The sequence below is a fragment of the Hippoglossus stenolepis genome, chromosome 22 (genome assembly GCF_022539355.2).
Source record: "Hippoglossus stenolepis isolate QCI-W04-F060 chromosome 22, HSTE1.2, whole genome shotgun sequence".
Taxonomy (NCBI): Eukaryota; Metazoa; Chordata; class Actinopteri; order Pleuronectiformes; family Pleuronectidae; genus Hippoglossus; species Hippoglossus stenolepis.
In genome coordinates, this window is record NC_061504.1 from 4,163,390 (window position 1) to 4,182,722 (window position 19,333).

At 41.0% G+C, this 19,333-nt stretch overlaps 1 protein-coding gene across 1 annotated transcript; it reads left to right on the forward strand.

Moving 5' to 3' along the window:
* The first annotated feature begins 4,252 nt into the window (after nt 1-4,252).
* LOC118101981 (protein mono-ADP-ribosyltransferase PARP12) lies at nt 4,253-18,883 on the forward strand. The gene is given in 12 exon segments (XM_047338497.1): nt 4,253-4,623; nt 6,141-6,276; nt 9,146-10,265; nt 10,353-10,403; nt 10,511-10,637; nt 11,212-11,377; nt 12,762-12,882; nt 12,980-13,076; nt 13,160-13,238; nt 14,334-14,464; nt 15,088-15,239; nt 17,901-18,883. Coding segments are annotated over 12 exon segments (2,877 nt in total). The 5' UTR covers nt 4,253-4,357; the 3' UTR covers nt 18,332-18,883.
* Nucleotides 18,884-19,333: the final 450 nt, after the last annotated feature.

Here is a 19,333-nt window from a genome sequence, read left to right on the forward strand (position 1 = left end):
CTCTCTCTCTCTCTCCCTCTCTCTCTCTCTCTGTCTCTCGCTTCCTCACTCTGCCTCCCTCTCCCTGAGTCTCTCTCTCTCTCTCTCTCTCTCTCTCTCTCTCTCTCTCTCTCTCTCTCTCTCTCTCATTGATCTGGATGTGTGTAAAACGGCGAAATGACGTGAATTCCCAGCATTGAGCCTTGCCCCCTTTTAAAGGGAAACCCGAAGCAGGAAATTGCAGCAGGTCGCACACACACACACACACGTACACGCACACACACGTACATACATACATACATACATACATACACTTACACACGCGCACACAGGTTTGCGCTGCTACTCTTGTTAGGACACTGCACGGGTCCTAAGGAGGGAACAATTACGAGTACACACTTAAAACAAACCTTGTAGTATCTTAGTGAGGACACTCATTGGCTTACTGCGTTTCCTAGCCTCTTACCTTAACCATAAAACACACGCACACACGCACACACTGCATTGTAAGGGCCAGGCTTTGGTCCTCTTGAGGTCTTCTGGTCAGACAACTATACACCACCACACTCACACAAATAACTTCCCTTCTTCCTGCATTGACTTTGACCTGATCATGGAGAGGAATTAGAATAAAAGTAATAAAAATGTGTTTGTGTCCCCACCTGTGACTGTGACACTTGAGCTTCCCATGGCCAGTAACGGTCATACCATACACACTTCAATTTGAAATATCTTAGCGCTCATTGCACAACTCTCTTCTACAGTATTTTTATGTTGTTTGCCATTTTTTTTTACATTTTAATATCTTTGCTTGCACTAAACACACCACAACAAAGTCCTTGTTTGTGTTAACCTACTTGGCAATAAACCACGATTCTGAATTACATGATCTACAAGTGAAAAATAAGATTTAATATGATGATCTTATCCTTAACCATGACCAATCCATACCTAATACCCCTATCCTTAACCAAGACTTCAGAAATTGTGTTTGGTCTCATTAGGTTTGAGCTTTGGTCCCTATGAGGTCTACTGGTCCCGACAAGGTCAGAGTTTATACTGGGAAAGGTCCCTGAAGAGGAAACAAGAATGTCTTCACGCACACACTTGTCCGAATGGTTTTCTCTGTGTTTATGTTTTCTAAACCAAAACAAAACATCAAAACATCAAAAGCAGCAAACCATAACCAAGAGAGATATAAATGAATATCGGCCTTGAGGATGACTCAATGAGAGGAATTATTTCCGAAGTAATACTTATAAAACCAAAAGGTTACTGCCAAGTCCCCTTCACTAACGAAACACAATATAAAAGTTGTAATACAAAAGGCCCAGGTTACTGTAAGTAGTGGTTATTGGATTACATAAATAGTATGATACAAAAGTGAATACTAAGAACTTTGAAATAGTCTAATTGTTTTCAAGGTGATTCTAGAAATCAACACATCAAGGCCTCTTTTATGTTACATACCAGCAAGATTTTTCACTGATTCATTAAGATTTTAAAACTGAAAAAAGTACTTGTTACTTTGGACCAATCAGCTTTGTTGAAAAAAAGGCACATTCAGCAGTTTAGCTGAATGGTAAACAAATGTTTAGTTTACATTCCATGTACTAGATTCGGGGCAGCTATTGGTTAATCCTGAAGTAGCAATTACTATTTTCACATAAACAGTGAATTAAATGACTGTGTTATGTGAAAGCTGTGATAAACCCACAGTGAATATTTTCCATTCTGTAATTAACTTCATCTTTGCCGAACATTTTAGCTTCTTTTTGCTTATTGTTTTGATTTTACGATTCAGCCACAGACTTCATATAAAGTTGGACGACATGACTGCTCTCCTAAAGTGACGTCAAAGTGTCTTGATCGTCAACTAGTGGCTAACTGTTTTATAGGTTATAAACCCTGCCTCATCCATGTTACTGGATAGGACATGGGCCAAATGAAAGTGTCAAAATACACATCAAATACGTTTTAAAGATAGTTTCAGTCATTTTAGGTAGTTCGTATCACACAGATGTATGTCAAGGGGGTGTTTTCCAATCATTGGTTTTAATTACTTATTTGATGTTTTGAGCTGTCATGATTGACAGCTCAGACTGCCTCACAATTGGTTGAGTGCATGTATAGGCGGGACCTCGCTGCTGCAGCTCCATCCCTTGATCCTACTGCACAGAGTCTGGCTCCAAATTATGTCTTCGCCAGAAGACGGTAGCGTTACAGGGTATTTTTGCTTAATTTCTGGATAGTGGGAGGAAGTGAAGACACATCGTCCATCTTAATATACAGTCTTTGGTTCAAGCTCCCATCAACCTCGTGTTTTGTTTTGTAAACCCAGTGTTCAATTAAGCATGAATTGTAATGTTGCTCTGTCTGGTTGTGAAAATAGGAAATCTAGTTGTTTGCTACTTATAAAGACACACGTTTTTCTTTAAAGATAAAGATAACATTTACAAGTTTACAAAGAACAACAAAGAGCATTTATAAGATGTTTAGGGTCCAAACATTAATCAGCAGTGAGTACTGTCAAAAGTGTTGGTTTAAAGTCTCCCATGGGTGTTCATTGGGTTGAGACCTGGTAACGGACACCATCAGACTGACCCCTCGTGGCCTGTGGGAGCATCTGACATATGACAAGGGCCCCTGGACTCAAACTATACACCTCTTGATAATGTGTAATGCATCCTATAATGCTCGGCTGTGAGTTCGTACTTAACTGTCGTCAGCCTCCAGGTCAGTGAGTCTGGATTGCCTCACAGCACAAAACAGGAAGAGAAAGAATGCTGTTCTTCCAGGGCAATGAAACCTAAAGCATCAGAGTCTCTGGTGACAGCAGACAGGCGGAGGGAGTAAAGGGCAAAAGAGAATTATGGAAAAGTCACTTCCAGCATGTATAGATTCTCAAAGGAGGGGGTTGGGGGCAGGAAGCAATGAGGCTGATGGGAAATGTGCTCCGAGGTAAATGCAGATGAGTGATGCTGATGGATGATGAATACATCCTGATGTTTCAGAGGACTGATCAACGATTTGACTTACATGTTTACATGTTATTTTATCATGTTACTTATCCTCCATCAAGGTTTTATATTTTCATCGCCGCTTGTTTGTTTGTTAGATAGCAGCATCACATATAAATAACTGCACAGACACGATGACATATGGCTGAGGAATATGCTGCAGAAGTAGGATTTTTTTAAATCAATTTCTTTAACATTTAACTTTGAATGTTTCATTAACTTTAACACTTCCACCAATTTCCTTGCAGGGAAGATCGCAAGTGCTCAGGCCCGCACAGTGCTGCTCGCAGCCCTAGTTTTTAATATGCATTTTAGTTTGTGTGTGTATTTGAGCTGCAAAATAAAAATAATATATGTTCAGTTCTCTCCTTGGTGCAGCTGGCATTAGTCACCTTGTTATCTGTGTGGGAATAAAACCTTAAATGCATTGAATCAGATTCAGTGTTTTCACTAAAACGTGACAAAGTGTGGGCAGGATGCATTCTGTCTTTGAAGTAGGCTGATTTTTTTTAGATGCTGGGATTGACAGATTACATTAATGGGATTACAGTAATCAGATTTAACAAAGTGACAAATGTAATCCTACACGCCTGGCGTGAAAAGACGCACGTTAATCAGACACTTTAAGAGAAAACGGACGGCAGTAAATACAGAGAGCATTTAGATTAATGAATAAAAATAGATTTTATGTTACTTTTACTGACATCACATGGTTTAGAAGAATTTAAAGCAGTTAAAATAGTTAAAATGACACTAAAATATTTTTTATTATATCTATTACATTTTTTTATTGAATATAGCCAAGTCCCTTGGTGTGTCTTTTTGGGGGTCACTGGAGGAGAGATGTAACTTACTGCACATAAACATTGTTCTATATCCCCAGGTGGATAGACAGACAGACAGACAGACAGACAGACAGACAGACGCAGCAGGTTATCAGGCACATAACACTAAAAAGTAATAAGAAGTTCAAAACTATACATATGTATAAATATGTACACATATGTGTTTTTATATATTTTCATGTTTTAATTTAAATATAATAATAGTAATGACACATTTACCTTTACTAAGTATCGTTGCAATAAGTTATGAAACATGTCTATTAATAAGGCACATTTCTAATATCTGTGTTGAGACAGATGGAAAACCACAGTCTGTATGAAGTCCTATAACACCGTGACACCCCCTGGTGGACGGGTGCGGCGCTGCAGCATCAGTCCCAGCTGAGAGTAGTTCAGTTTCGGTTTCTATTACTCGGAAACGACAGTGAACTCTCCTCCCCCCCTTGAAGGCAGCAGGCTGTACGTCTTCTGCCGCAGGGAGACAGACAGAGCACAGACAGAGCACAGACAGAGATGGAGGAGTCGGACATATTCAAGTTCATCTGTGCCAACAGAGGAGCGGTGGACACCGGGGAACTGTGCAACGTGGGCTCCGCCAATGTGCCGCAGATCATCCGGAGTGAGAGGTTCCTCCTGTGTGGAGGTGGAGGAGGAGAAGGCCAGGAGGTGGTGGTGGCCAGAACCAGGCTGAGGCTGTGCAGGGTCAAGGACTGTCCGGGGACATGTTCGAGACTCCACCTGTGTAAACACTTCCTGTTCAGCGGCCTCTGCTCCTTCGGGTAAACAACGCGTTAGTTTACACTCTAAACAACAACAGGTTGAGGTTCGATGGAAAAACCTCAAACTGGCCTGTTGCTGTTGTTGTGCACTTAAATGTACTCGAGAGATACCTGAATTGTTTTTAAAGTAATTAGTATTGGTCAGATTATAGCCATCGTCTCTTTGAGTGTGTTTTTGAACCGTCAGGCTCGTTTCCTTGTCCCAGTTTACTGGATCATGGCTGCGTTTCGTGTTGACCTGGATTTAAAGGCCTTGACACGCATACAGTTGACGTTTCCTGACTTTTCATTTCAAAGTCTGCATCCATGGTGTAGGACTGATTCAACACATCAGCTGGAAATGTGATTGTTTATCAGATCTTTTTTTTAAAAATTTTTTATGTAGGTTCAAAGTTTATAAAGTTTAAGAAAAACACAATTTATGGAATATCCTGATACTGTGGGGGAATTGACGCCCTCTGGTGCAGAGTTAAAGAATGATACTCTAGGAAAAGCTGTCAGGTTGGTTAGCAAACAATGTCACAACAGTTGTGACCTGCAACCTTAGACTGTATATAAAGATGAAAGGCACGACGGCACTCTTTATGCCAAATTAAGCTTACCTGCTTAATATTTTTTACAAATTTAAACATAACTAGAAACAAAAAGATCAATGCTGTAAATAAATTATTTCCTTAATAGGAACAGTTTGAGTCAGTTTTCCTGTCATTTGTCGGTGCTTATAGATGGATGACAAATGGCTCCCAAAAAAGTGAAGCCAAAAACATCTTGTTGGCTCCATGTTAGTGGATGAGACATGGACCAAACCTAAAAATCAAAGTACGTGCTTTTTTCTGAAGATGGTTTCGGTCATTTAGATATTTATCACCCTGATGTATGTTCAAATAAAAAAAATAAATGTTACGTTTGTTTTTAATTAGTTATCTGATGTGTAAAATGTGGTGAAACATAATGATTGACAGCCAAGACTCCCTCACGATTGGAGTTGAGGGCGGCTCCACTGCACAGACTCTTTTAAGCTCACAGCTCTGATAAAATGGTGACCTTTAACCTTTTTAGTGTTGATAAGTCTTTTATGGGTCAGGAGTAAAGACACACCATGAACACACTGTATATAATGGCGTCGTATGAAATGCAGAGCTGCAACATTCATAATTTTAGTATGAATTTTAACATTTTACACCAGTTTTAAAACATTTTTCTCTCCAACAGACAGAAGTTGAACCTTACATTAGCTAGCCTACATTTTTGTGTTAGAAATACACTGAATGTTCTAAAAATCTAATCAAATAAAAAAAATAAAAACATAACTATGCTACTCTCAAAATGTTACTTAGGAGAATTTTGGAAATACAAGATTCAATGTAAACTTTTTTTTCTTTGCGGTTACACCCGTTGCCAGTAGGGGGTGCTGCAGCCTCCTCAGAACCCCCACTTCCAGTGGTCTTTGTACAGAAATTTCCACTGTATATTAACAATCAAACTCTGGGTCTTTGTGTGTTGTTGTTTTATGACAGCGGACGATGCTGCTTCTCCCATAAGCTGAACACTGACCACAATGAGAGGGTACTGAGGCAGCATGAAGTGGAGAGCCTGAGCAGGACAGAGCTGTGCACGCTGCTGCTGCAGAATGACCACACGCTCACGCCTAATGTAAGTCTGACAACACACACAAGGTGTATCCACATAGTTTCATCGGTCACAGGGGGGATCTGAACTAAAAATGACCGTCTCAGTGTATGTACGGGAACATGGCTCCTAAATGTGATTGCTGGAGACCTTAAGCTGCGGATGCCTGACATGAATCTCTCTTATAAGAGGGGGGGGTTATAGAGATGGCTGTAGAAACAGACCTGTTCACAGACTCTTGACTCCAGCACAGTCCAAGTTGAGCCAGTTGCAGCATTTGCACAAAGTCAAAGACAAGCATAAACTAAGCTTTACTTTATGTGTCAGTACCTGTGCTTGAGCAGACTTCTGAAGCCCCTGTTAATTTATTTCATATTTTATCATTGACTACGTTTACATGGACACTAGTGTTCTGATATTAAGCTTAAAGGGCTAGTTCACCCAAAAAATGAAAATCCCCTCATTGTCTAGTCACCACTATGCCTATGGAGGGGTGGGTGAAGTGTTTGAGTCCACAAAACACTTTTGGAGTTTCGGGGCTAAACAGCATTGCCGCCAAATCCAATACAAATGAATTGTATTGGTGATGAGTAGATAATGGGTGAACTATCCCTTAAAGACAATAGTCTGAATCAGACACTGCCATGTAAACAGCATTTTCTTATCACCTTAACCTGAATAAGGTCTTACACGGAATAAGATACAATCAAATAAAGACGTGTGGAGTATTCTGACCTTTGTCACATTATGTTGACGTGTACATCTTAATCATATTAAAATGTCCTATTCTTATTTCAATGGATTTTGAAACATCGACATACAGTGCCTTGCATAAGTATTCACCCCCCTTGGACTTTTTCCCATTATGTACTGTTACTAACTGGAATTCAAATAGACTTAAATAAACTTTTTCCCGTTTGATCAACAAAACATGCATAGTACTTTGGAGGTGCAAAATAAATTTTATTGTGACACAAACAATAATGAGAACAAAAAAGTTGACATCTGTTGGGTGCATAAGTATTCACCCCCCTGTGTCAATACTTGGTAGAACCCCCTTTCGCTGCAATTACAGCTGCAAGTCTTTTGGGGTATGTCTCTACCAGCTTTGCACATCTAGAGATGGAAAGGTTTGTCCATTCTTCTTGGCAAAAAAGATGAAGCTCAGTCAGATTGGATGGAGACCGTCTGTGAACCGCAATCTTCAAGTCTTGCCATAGATTCTCTATTGGATTGAGGTCTGGGCTTTGACTGGGCCATTTTAAGACATTAACATTCTTTAATCCAAACCATTCCTTTGTAGCTCTGGCTGTATGTTTAGGGTCATTGTCCTGCTGGAAGATGAACCTCCGCCCCAGTCTCAAGTCTTTGCAGACTGCATCAGATTTTCTTCAAGGATTTCCTGTATTTGGCTCCATCCATCTTTCCCTCTATTCTGACCAGTTTCCTGTACCTGCTGAAGAGAAGCATCCCCACAGCATGATGCTACCACCACCATATTTCACTGTTGGGATGGTGTGCTCAGGGTGATGGGCAGTGTTGGGTTTTCGCCACACATAGCGTTTTGCATTGAGGCCAAAAAGTTCAATTTTGGTCTCATCTGACCAGAGCACCTTCTTCCACATGTTTGCTGTGTCTCCCACATGGCTTCTGGCAAACTCCAAACGGGATTTTTTATGGATCCCTTTCAACAATGGCTTTCTTCTTGCCACTCTTCCATAAAGGCCAGATTTGTGGAGTAGACAACTAATAGTTGTCCTGTGGACAGATTCTCCCACCTCAGCTGTGGATCTCTGCAACTCCTCCAGAGTAACCATGGGCCTCCTGGTTGCTTCTCTGATTAATTTTCTCCTTGTCCGACTCTTCAGTTTGGGTGGACGGCCTCCTCTTGGTAGGTTTGCGGTTGTGCCATATTCTTTCCATTTTCTTATGATGGATTTTATGGTGCTCAGAGAGATGTTCAAAGCTCTGGATATTTTTTATAACCTAACCCTGCTTCATATTTCTCCACAACTTTATCCCTGACCTGTTTGGTGAGCTCCTTGGTCTTCATGATGCTGTTTGTTCAGTAATGATCTCCAACAAACTCTGAGTCCGTCACAGAACAGGTGTATTTATACTGAGATTAAATTGCAGACAGGTGGACCCTATTTACTAATTATGTGACTTGCAAATGTGACTTGTGAATGCAATTGGTCGCACCAGATCTTTGTTAGGGGTTTCACAGTAAAGGGGGTGAATACATATGCACTCAACACTTTTCAGATTTTTATTTGTAAATAATTGTGAAATCCATGTAATATTTCCCCCCACTTCCAAATGATGCACTATTTTGTGTTGGTCCATTACATAAACTCACGATGAAATAAATTTTAATCTGTGGTTATACCATGACAAAATGTAGAAAAGTCCAAAGGGGGTGAATACTTATGCAAGGCACTGTACGACAGTTACCAGCTGCTCGACGACGCATGACCTGGGTGTAAACAAGTAGAAAGTTGTAGCTTTTGCAAAATTAGAAAGAAAACACGCTAAATGGGACATGGTAGCATCGTACGTGTACCTATTTCAGATTGGGCTTTTAGAACTGGCAAACGTAATGGTGTGAGTCATAATCAGATTTTGCTCTGTAACATGAGAACGGGAATATGAATGGAATATTCTATTAGCAACTCATGTAAACACCATGATCAGACTGATTGTCTTATTCCGAATAGGGTCAGTAGTCGGATTGTATGAGTCCATGTAAACGTAGTTACCAGTTTGTTGACTTGATCAGCTCTCATGTTTAGTTGGATAACATAAAGGACTTGCTCACTGAAGGAAATCATTATTGTTTTTGTTTACTTGATGTAGCAACCTTTTTCCTCTTGTCTCGTCCTCCCTCTGACAGATATGTCACGATTACAACAACGGCGATGGCATGTTTGGCCTGTGTCAGGCTGGAGTTGGCTGCGAAAGACTGCACATCTGTGAGCGGTACCTGAGGGGTAACTGCACCTGCTCCAGGACTCATAACTTCAATGCTCCACAGCCACTGAAAATCCTGAAGGAGAAAGATGTGCCTGACGAAATCCTCCACTCCTTGAAATTCATCTACAGAAACAAAGATGCTTTAAGGTTGTCTGGCCAAAGGGGAGATCATCAACAGCAGCAACCAGGCTCTTCTACAGGTGACGGCTATGCTGCTGCCAACTTTGCTTGCGCCAGCGGTCCGAATTTCATACCAACAGAGTACGACAGAGGGAGAGGCGGTTTCCGGGGAAACAGGGGAAACAGGGGAAACAGGGGCAACAGGGGTAACAGGGGTAATAGGGGAATACAGGGCAACAGGGTTATTCGGGGCAACAGGGGAATTCGGGGCAACAGGGGAAATCGAGGCAACAGGGGAAATCGAGGCAACAGGGGAAACCAGGACGGCGTTGAACAGCTTCAACCATCCGGTTCCAATAGTGACTTCCTTCTTGACTTCGACGCCTTAGATCTGTACACTGAAGACGGACTGAGCGAAGGCAACAGTGAGCAGCAACAACTAAACTCTTCCTCCATCACTGATGCGAGCAGCGACAATGGGAGAGGTGGTTACCAGGGCAACAGGGGAAACAGGGGAAACCAGGGTGGCCTCCAACAGCAGCACCGATCCTCTTCCTCTGGTGACCTCCTCTTTGACTTCGATACCTTTTGCAATATGGGACAGAGCGAAGGCTTAGGAGGAGAGATGAGAGGCTCAGGAGTGAGAGGTGGTTACCAGGGAAACCAGGGCAACAGGGGCAACAGGGGAAACCAGGGTGGCCTCCAACAGCTGCACCGATCCTCTTCCTTGGACCGCCTCATTAACTTCAATACCTTCGATCTCTGTAGCAATATGGGACAGAGCGAAGGCTTAGGAGGAGAGATGAGAGGCTCAGAAGTGAGAGGTGGTTACCATGGCAACCGGGGAAACAGGGGCAACTATCAACAGCTGCAGAATACTAACAATGATGACCCAAACAATAGACAAAGGCCTGTCAGAGGTAAACTTCATCAGCTGCAGGAAAAATTCAACCTGTTGTCTAAAATCAAAACGAAACATCATTGTACATTTTGTTTGTTTCCTTCAGATAAAACTGAGATCTGTATGTATTTCATCATCGGACACTGTAAACATGAGGGTGAGTAATCGATGCGAAATCAACATCATCATCATACTGGTGCTTTACCTGCTCATGGCTTTGATGAGGCATCACTTATACCGTTCATGTTACCGATGTGTCCTCAGATAAGTGTTTCAGAGCTCACGACAAGATGCCGTACAGGTGGCAGGTCAGAGAGGAGATGCAGTGGACCGCCCTGCCCAAAAATGAGGAGATTGAAAAGGACTTCTGTGACCCCCAAAAAACCAACAGGTACTCTCAGCTCACATCCAATAGGATTGTACAATAGTTCGGTAATTCTGGGAAGATGATTTTCTTACACCTGGTCCCCACCGGGTGTGTGTGCCGCATGTGACGGCTGCGTAGCTGATCTGCTGCGTCTCGCACACGGCTGTTGTGCTGTTCACACAGGGAGCATTTCCCATAATGCATTTTAACTTTCAGCGAATTGTAATGTAGTTCATCAGTCACATGTCTTAAACGATGACATTGTGTAAATTCACGCAGATGTCGCACCCGGTCTTAAAGGTATAAAGGCGCAGATGCCATACGAGGTCTTAAAGATATACGCACACTGGTGTCGCATGTGGTCTTAATGGTAAATGAATGAGGTGCGATTATACAAATAAATCCTTACTATTTAAATCACTACAATCAATATTTCCACTTTCATACACCGGAAAGAAAAAGTAATAATATATAGATGAAATTGGAGCTTTTTTTAGTGTTGTGTTGTGATGGTGAGATGTTTCAGGAAACTAACATATGGGTGTAACTCAATAGTTCACTTGATTGAATCTATAACTTTTTTCTTTTCTTTCATTAGTGGTACTACCCAGCCTGTAGATTTTGACCTCATGACCTGTGGACCCAGAAAAGTACGACGACTCTCCACCTGTAACTCTTTGGTTGAGCCGACCTACCTCCACACCACCGAGTGGGTCTGGTACTGGGAGGATGCGTTCGGAAAGTGGAACGCGTACGCTTCATCCGTGAGTAACTGACTCAGAGTCCTTATCAGGATGTGAGAAAGTGACAGTTATGTTCCTTCGATGCTACAGCTACAACGACCAGTACATTTTACACAATAGATGTACAGCAGAACCAGGGTGGAAAGAATATTACAATTTAACAGAGTCAAGTCAAATAACTGTTATTTATATATCTCGACATCGCAAATCAAAACGTTGCCTCAAGGGGCTTCACTATCTGTACAGCAAACCACTTTCTCTGACCTTAGACCTTCAGCTCCGACAAGGAACAGCTCCCATCAAAATCAATGATCTCATCTTTTTATTGTGTTACTGTTTCATTGATATTATTTATAGATTCAATTCCACATTTAACTCCCTTGTTACACTTATTTGTCTGTTTGTGTGTTACTGTGTTTTGTGTCCAATACCCCCCCCCCACCAATTAAATAAATACATGAATAATGGAATCAAATTTTCAAATAAACATACTACTTTTATACTAAAAGTGAGAAGAAGCTAATAACAAATCAACACAAATTATCTGTGAGATGTGACGCTCTGTCAATAGGACACATGAAACACACTTGCATATAGACCCACATATATATCTATATATCTATATCTATATAGATATCTATATAGATATAGATATCTATATATATATAGATATATATATCTATATATTTGTTGTCAGTTTGTCAATGTCAACAAGTGAGAGATCGTGTCATTGTTGGAAATTCAGTCAGAGGCAAAAATAACTTTTTTTATGGTCCAGACACCCAAATGAAGAGTGTAAGCGAACATAGTGAGGCTGTGCATGGGTCTCAGGGTGTCTGCCCCGGGCCTTGTAACCACCCCCACTCTGATGGCTCAGTACCACCCCCGCCTAGTTTTCAGCCTGGAAAAACCCTGAGAGAGGGATAGACAGAGGGGGAGAGAGAGAGAGAGAGAGAGAGCTGCAAGCTGCAGACGGCTGTTTTATTTTATTGTAGTTAAAAACAAGTTTGCTAAATAATGCTCAGCATCTTTTTTGTTCAAGTGGTGTGTTGTTCCTGAAGGGGTGTGTATGAGAAGCAGAAAGGTGTTACCTGTGTTCCCCTGCTTTTGATTATGTTTTTTGTTTGCTCTGATTAGGTAATTAAATGTAATTCTTGATTCTTATGCTGTTGCTATTTAGCCAGTTTGAAATGTTATTGACGGTGTTAACTCCCTATACTAATAACAGTAGGATGATTTTCACAGGAACCCTGTAGGTGACTGTACTGTATGCACTTGTTTGTTTGCGCATGCATGTGACATGTTAACTACTGGACTGGTACTGACCAAGTTGCTCCTGATTGTTCATCTTTAAGCTGAGATTGGTTTTGTGGTAAACACAGAACGTATTCATCTTTGTTTCCAGACTGGAGGACACAGCGCAGCAGGCATGGAAAGCAGTGAGCTGGAGAAGAGGTTTCTGGCCAACCCCAAAGACGTGGTGGACTTTACCGTTGGTTCACAGTCGTATTCACTCAGTTTCCAGGGTAAAGAGAGATAATGCAAATGAGCATGATGTTTACAGTTATGAAATATTCAGGTGGTATTACAAGGATGTCTTTTCTTTTCTTTTTTAAATCTCAGACATGATACAAACAAACAACCATTATAGCACAAAGAGACTCGTGAGGAGACGGCCCCAGTTCGTCACTAGAGCCGATGTCAGAGCAAAGAGAGTGAGGTACGCAAGACATCCAATGTATAGTGTGTCAGCCTATTTCATCCATGTGGACAAACTAACCTTTGTTTGCTGTGTGTCTACAGGAGGCCTCTGGCTCAACCAAACTGTCTTGCTATACCAGACCACTGGGACAAGACACAGATTCCTGCTACAGGATACAAGGTATTTTTGAATGCACCTCATCTTTCAACTGATCAAAATCTCTACTATTTGAGCTAATATTCATACCCAGAGTTAGAAGTTATGTAAACAAACCTAATGTAAATTATTTTAGAAAAATAAGTAACTGCTTGAAGTACCAAATCCACATCATCATTTCCATGGCATCTATATTTGCTCAACGACAACAACAAAACATGTAAAAAGCATAGATAACAACATCATGTATTAAGCATAATTAAATGAAAAAGAGCTGTTTCAAGGAGAATGTGCTGACCTCTACTGACAGAAAATAAGTGTGATTTGAACAATAGAGCAGAAATTAAATAGATAAACTTTATTGAAGTCAAGTGTTTTCCAAATTTGTATTGACCATCGTCACATACACATGTAAATATATCGATCTATAGGTCCTCTGGGGTCAAATGGACGAAGGCTCCTCCTTCTCTTGCTTGCAGCTCTTGTGAATGCATAGGTTTTTTTCATTCATTCTTTTTGTATAGTCTTTCAAAGGTGAAATCACAGTTTTGTATAGTCATAGATCAATTGCAAATGCAAGCTGTGGAAACAAACAGGATTTCTATAGATATGGTTCAATGGCGTCTGTTTATATAAATACGGTATGTATTTTATTTTAGGCTCTCTTAACAGTTAATATAACTTAGATATGAGGATTGTAAAGAGAGCCTTAGACATCTTACACACTGCTACTCAAACAATCGTCTTCAGATCTTCAGACCCAAGTTCACAACTTTTCAAAATAAAAGCTCGATAATTCAACTCGATTTAAAGCATGACAACAACAAAACTAACTTTGGGCTTTTACTTTGAAGTCAAATTGCAGTTTGTTCAATTAGTAGGTAGGTGCTTTGAAAAAACATGGTTTTGGTAGAAGACAAAAGTAGAATCTTTTGGTGACAATCACTTTTTTATTTGGGTTCATCAAAGACAAGTTAACAATATACACACAAAAAAATGCCCTATCAAATTAAAAGAGGATGAAGATTTGTCAAAGTTGTGTTCACAACGCTGCCTCTGAGTTTTTCGAGAGAACTTGGAAAAGATCATTTTCTGTGCTGTGTGGTTTTTGTTCTCCAGCGAGTCTCCCTGAAGCACACCTCACAGGAATTTATGGAGATTGAAGCTCTGTTCTTTAAAACCATGAGAGGCTTTGACATCGTCACAATCGAGAGGATTCAGAACAAACCACTGTGGGAAAGCTTTCAGTTGTACGTATGGTGAACTTACCAGTCAAACACTTCCTTCTGATCTGTTGTGAGTTTAATTTCTTTGTTGTTATTGCATCTGTTCTGGTCACGTCACTGTCTTGTTGTTTAACCTTTGAAAGTAGAACTGACACATTGTTCTTCTTGCAAATGAAAAGTGGAACACACCTTACAACGTCAGCTTCAGTTCGGTAACTAGATTGCTGCTGCTGTGACATAACTTATCTTTCAGTTTACTTTAACTTTTTGGCCCTGTTTACATTTGGTATAAACATCTGTGTGTTCACATCTGACCTTAAAGTGTATCAATATACATAACCTTCATTTACGCATCTCATGTCAGTGTTGATATTATGGCAACAAACGAATCAAAGTATAGACATTGAGAAACTTAAAGATACATTTAAACTGTAGCTGGTCAGAGGATGTCAGCTGAGTAGGCCGTCTTTTATGTGGCCCAGGACGTATTTTCATTCTCAGCAAAACAGACTGAGGCCACATACGTCCCAGACATCCCGTTGAATTTGGTCTAAGTGATCGGATTCATTGAGCATAAGAGTGTGGGTGCGTTCAGACGGGTTTGATCACCAACCCTAGCTATACTGTTTTTTCATTCCTAAACAAAGGCAGAGGACTCAGATGAGGACCAACAATGGTGGACGCAACGTGCAAGAAGAACAGCTCTTCCATGGCACCGACTCCGTGCACGTGGATGCCATCTGCCTCACCAACTTTGACTGGAGGATCTGTGGAACTCATGGAACCGCTTTTGGCACAGGTGCGATGAAGAAATGTTCGTCCAGGGCTTTGAACTTTTATATCTTTGGTTTTAAACATGTTGGGCACTGGGAAGTAATGAACATTTTACACTCCCATCAAATGATAATTAATACTTGACAAAACATTCTGTAACCATATTTATTACTTGCATGAGTAGCTTTAGTCTCCTTCCACATACATTATAATGTTTTCTCACATTAAAACATAAATCTGCCATCTCTCTCTGTTTCCAAACACAGGTAGCTACTTTGCCCGCGACGCCAAATACTCCCACAGCTACACCGATGACTCTGACGTCCAATCCATGTTCATCTCACGGGTGCTGGTGGGAGACTTCACCAAAGGTTCCTCTGACTGCCGCCGCCCTCCTTCCAAGGACGGCAGGGGGCAAACCTCTATGACAGCTGCGTAGATGACGCGTCACAAACCCGTCTATCTACGTCGTGTTCGAAAGGCAACACATCTACCCCGAGTACCTGCTGCAGTACAAGACCTCAGGGCTCAAGACAGTACAGCCACCGATCGCTACCAACCCGTACTACCCCTCATTTGTACGCAGCACATCAGCTCAGTCTAACACAGCTTCAAACCAACCCAGCAATTTGAGTTACAATTCCAACTCAGCCACCTTCCAGTACCCACGCTCACCATCGTCTTCATCTCTACCCGAAAAGAAATCGTCTGATTCCTATGTCATTGCTTAGGTGCAAAGGTGAAGTGAATAGATCGTGCAATAGTAGAAATCCTTTTTGTTTGACGTGAGAGGAGAGTTGAAAGAGCTCATGCAGAATGCTTTGGATAATTTGGTGTATAGATTTAAAATGGTAAGAAACTTTAAAGTGTGTAATGAGGAGTAGAGAGGCGTTTATGAAGCCTGTGACGGCGTTGATTAACATGGTTAAACTCAAATTATTAACCACATAGATAGAAACAGTAGTGGGCAAACAGGAAATATAAATGAAAAGTTGATTTACAGTAACCGGGTAAGCATTAAATTTTAAGCTGATCAACCAGTGATTTGCAAATGTTAATAGTTTGTAAACAGTTGATCGTGCTAATTGTTCAGCGAGGCGCTATTAGTCTTTGCATTTCCTCTTTCGCAGTTAACACAAGCTTTGTGCATTCATTCATGAATTGAATGATTTTTTTACTCCAGCTTTGTGCTAGTGATCCTGCTGTCTAAGGCAGAATGCAGGGAGGGTTGAAAAGTTTTTGTTTTGTATTTTTTCCTCACTTTTCTTGAGAGTTAAGAACAGAGGATGTCACATCTTGTCAAGCCCTAAGAGGCAAATTGTGATTCGTGAACACTGGCTATACAAATACATTTTGAATGATTGTTTGGTTGATTGATTGATACCAAACAAACTACTTGTACATGTATCAGTGTGGTGTTTGAATGAAGCAGACGTTCAACCATACAGTGGCGTTACAGCTGCAGACTGTGGGTGAGAAGAGATGAATGATGTTGTTATTACACATGCCATACCAGTGACAGCTGTGGGTCGACATGTTCTCCTTCTGCGCCTGAGTGCCATCATCTAATATTTACCTCTGCTGATACCAGCCTGACAGATATCTCAATCACTCCGCTTACCACAGATGTTTGCTGCATGAATTATCTTTTTGTCAGAAGGGTCGTAATTAGTCATGTTGGAGTTTCGGGGCCAAACAGCGTTGCAGCCAAATCCAATACAATTGAAGTAAATGGTGATTTCTTATTCTTCTTCAAACGTAAAAAAAAACAATATCTCCATACTGCTCCTGTGGTGTCATCCAAATGTCTGGAAGCCCCAACATTCAAATTCGAATTGTATTGTACTTTTTAGTAAACTCTTTCTACCTTGCTTTTATTTTCATTTAACTATTGTACTGGTTTCTTCTTGTCCAACACCTTTCATTGGACTGTGTTAACATGCATATGACAAATACAACTTGAAACTCTTATGTGAACTGACATGGTACAGTCCAACTCTGACCACTCTCTGGCAGTGAGCAAAGATAAATGATAGAAACAAAAAAGATAGATTATTTTTAAGATAATATTCAAACATTGTATATATTATAGTACTACTACTACTACAATAATAATAATAATAATAATAATAATGATGTCTTTATTTATATTTGTGGTTTTTGGTTTTATTCCCCTTTTCTCTTTTTTTTTCATCACATCCTATCCTGTCCCTTTATCGAGAGACGCTTAATTATGCTGTCAGCCAATGAGCTTCACGGACCGACCGCGGTAATCAATGAACTACACCCCTCACGTTCCCGGCATGCATTGTGTGGAAGTAGTGAGAGAGAAAGAGGGATAGAGAGAGAGAAAGAGAGAGAGATAGGAGGTTGGTCTGGAGACTGAGGAGGACCGTGGAGCAGAGCACAGAAGATGCAGCAGCAGCAGCAGCAGCAGCAGCAGCAGCAGCAGCAGCAGAAGAAGAAGAAGACACCGTCGCTCACTCAGGTAAATACTTAGTACATCTGCGCATTTATTTCTTCGCAGCATCGTCCCCACGTTCTGTTGTCAGAGGAAGGTGCGTGCTTCCTGCTGCGGAATGTGCGGGTTTGGAGGAGGAGGGAGAAGAAGAAGAAGAAGAAGCAGCTGCACCTCACAATGAAATGAAGCCCCCTCTCTTTTCCGGGTATATACTGTATATATAAGGTAGCTAATTTGCCCGCGACGCCAAATACTCCCACAGCTACACCGATGACTCTGACGTCCAATCCATGTTCATCTCACGGGTGCTGGTGGGAGACTTCACCAAAGGTTCCTCTGACTACCGCCGCCCTCCTTCCAAGGACGGCAGGGGCGCAAACCTCTATGACAGCTGCGTAGATGACGTCACAAACCCGTCTATCTACGTCGTGTTCGAAAGGCAACACATCTACCCCGAGTACCTGCTGCAGTACAAGACCTCAGGGCTCAAGACAGTACAGCCACCGATCGCTACCAACCCGTACTACCCCTCATTTGTACGCAGCACATCAGCTCAGTCTAACACAGCTTCAAACCAACCCAGCAATTTGAGTTACAATTCCAACTCAGCCACCTTCCAGTACCCATTATGGAAAAGTCACTTCCAGCATGTATAGATTCTCAAAGGAGGGGGTTGGGGGCAGGAAGCAATGAGGCTGATGGGAAATGTGCTCCGAGGTAAATGCAGATGAGTGATGCTGATGGATGATGAATACATCCTGATGTTTCAGAGGACTGATCAATGATTTGACTTACATGTTTACATGTTATTTTATCATGTTACTTATCCTCCATCAAGGTTTTATATTTTCATCGCCGCTTGTTTGTTTGTTAGATAGCAGCATCACATATAAATAACTGCACGGACACGATGACATATGGCTGAGGAATATGCTGCAGAAGTAGGATTTTTAAAAATCAATTTCTTTAACATTTAACTTTGAATGTTTCATTAACTTTAACACTTCCACCAATTTCCTTGCAGGGAAAATCGCAAGTGCTCAGGCCCGCACAGTGCTGCTCGCAGCCCTGGTTTTTAATATGCATTTTAGTTTGTGTGTGTATTTGAGCTGCAAAATAAAAATAATATATGTTCAGTTCTCTCCTTGGTGCAGCTGGCATTAGTCACCTTGTTATCTGTGTGGGAATAAAACCTTAAATGCATTGAATCAGATTCAGTGTTTTCACTAAAACGTGACAAAGTGTGGGCAGGATGCATTCTGTCTTTGAAGTAGGCTGATTTTTTTTAGATGCTGGGATTGACAGATTACATTAATGGGATTTCAGTAATCAGATTTAACAGATTTAAGTGACAAATGTAATCCTACACGCCTGGCGTGAAAAGACACACGTTAATCAGACACTTTAAGAGAAAACGGACGGCAGTAAATACAGAGAGCATTTAGATTAATGAATAAAAATAGATTTCATGTTACTTTTACTGACATCACATGTTTTAGAAGAATTTAAAATAGTCTGTGGAGTTGAAATTTTTCAGTAAGTTAATTGCATTAAAATGACACTACAATATTTTTTATTATATCTATTACATTTTTTTATTGAATATAGCCAAGTCCCTTGGTGTGTCTTTTTGGGGGTCACTGGAGGAGAGATGTAAC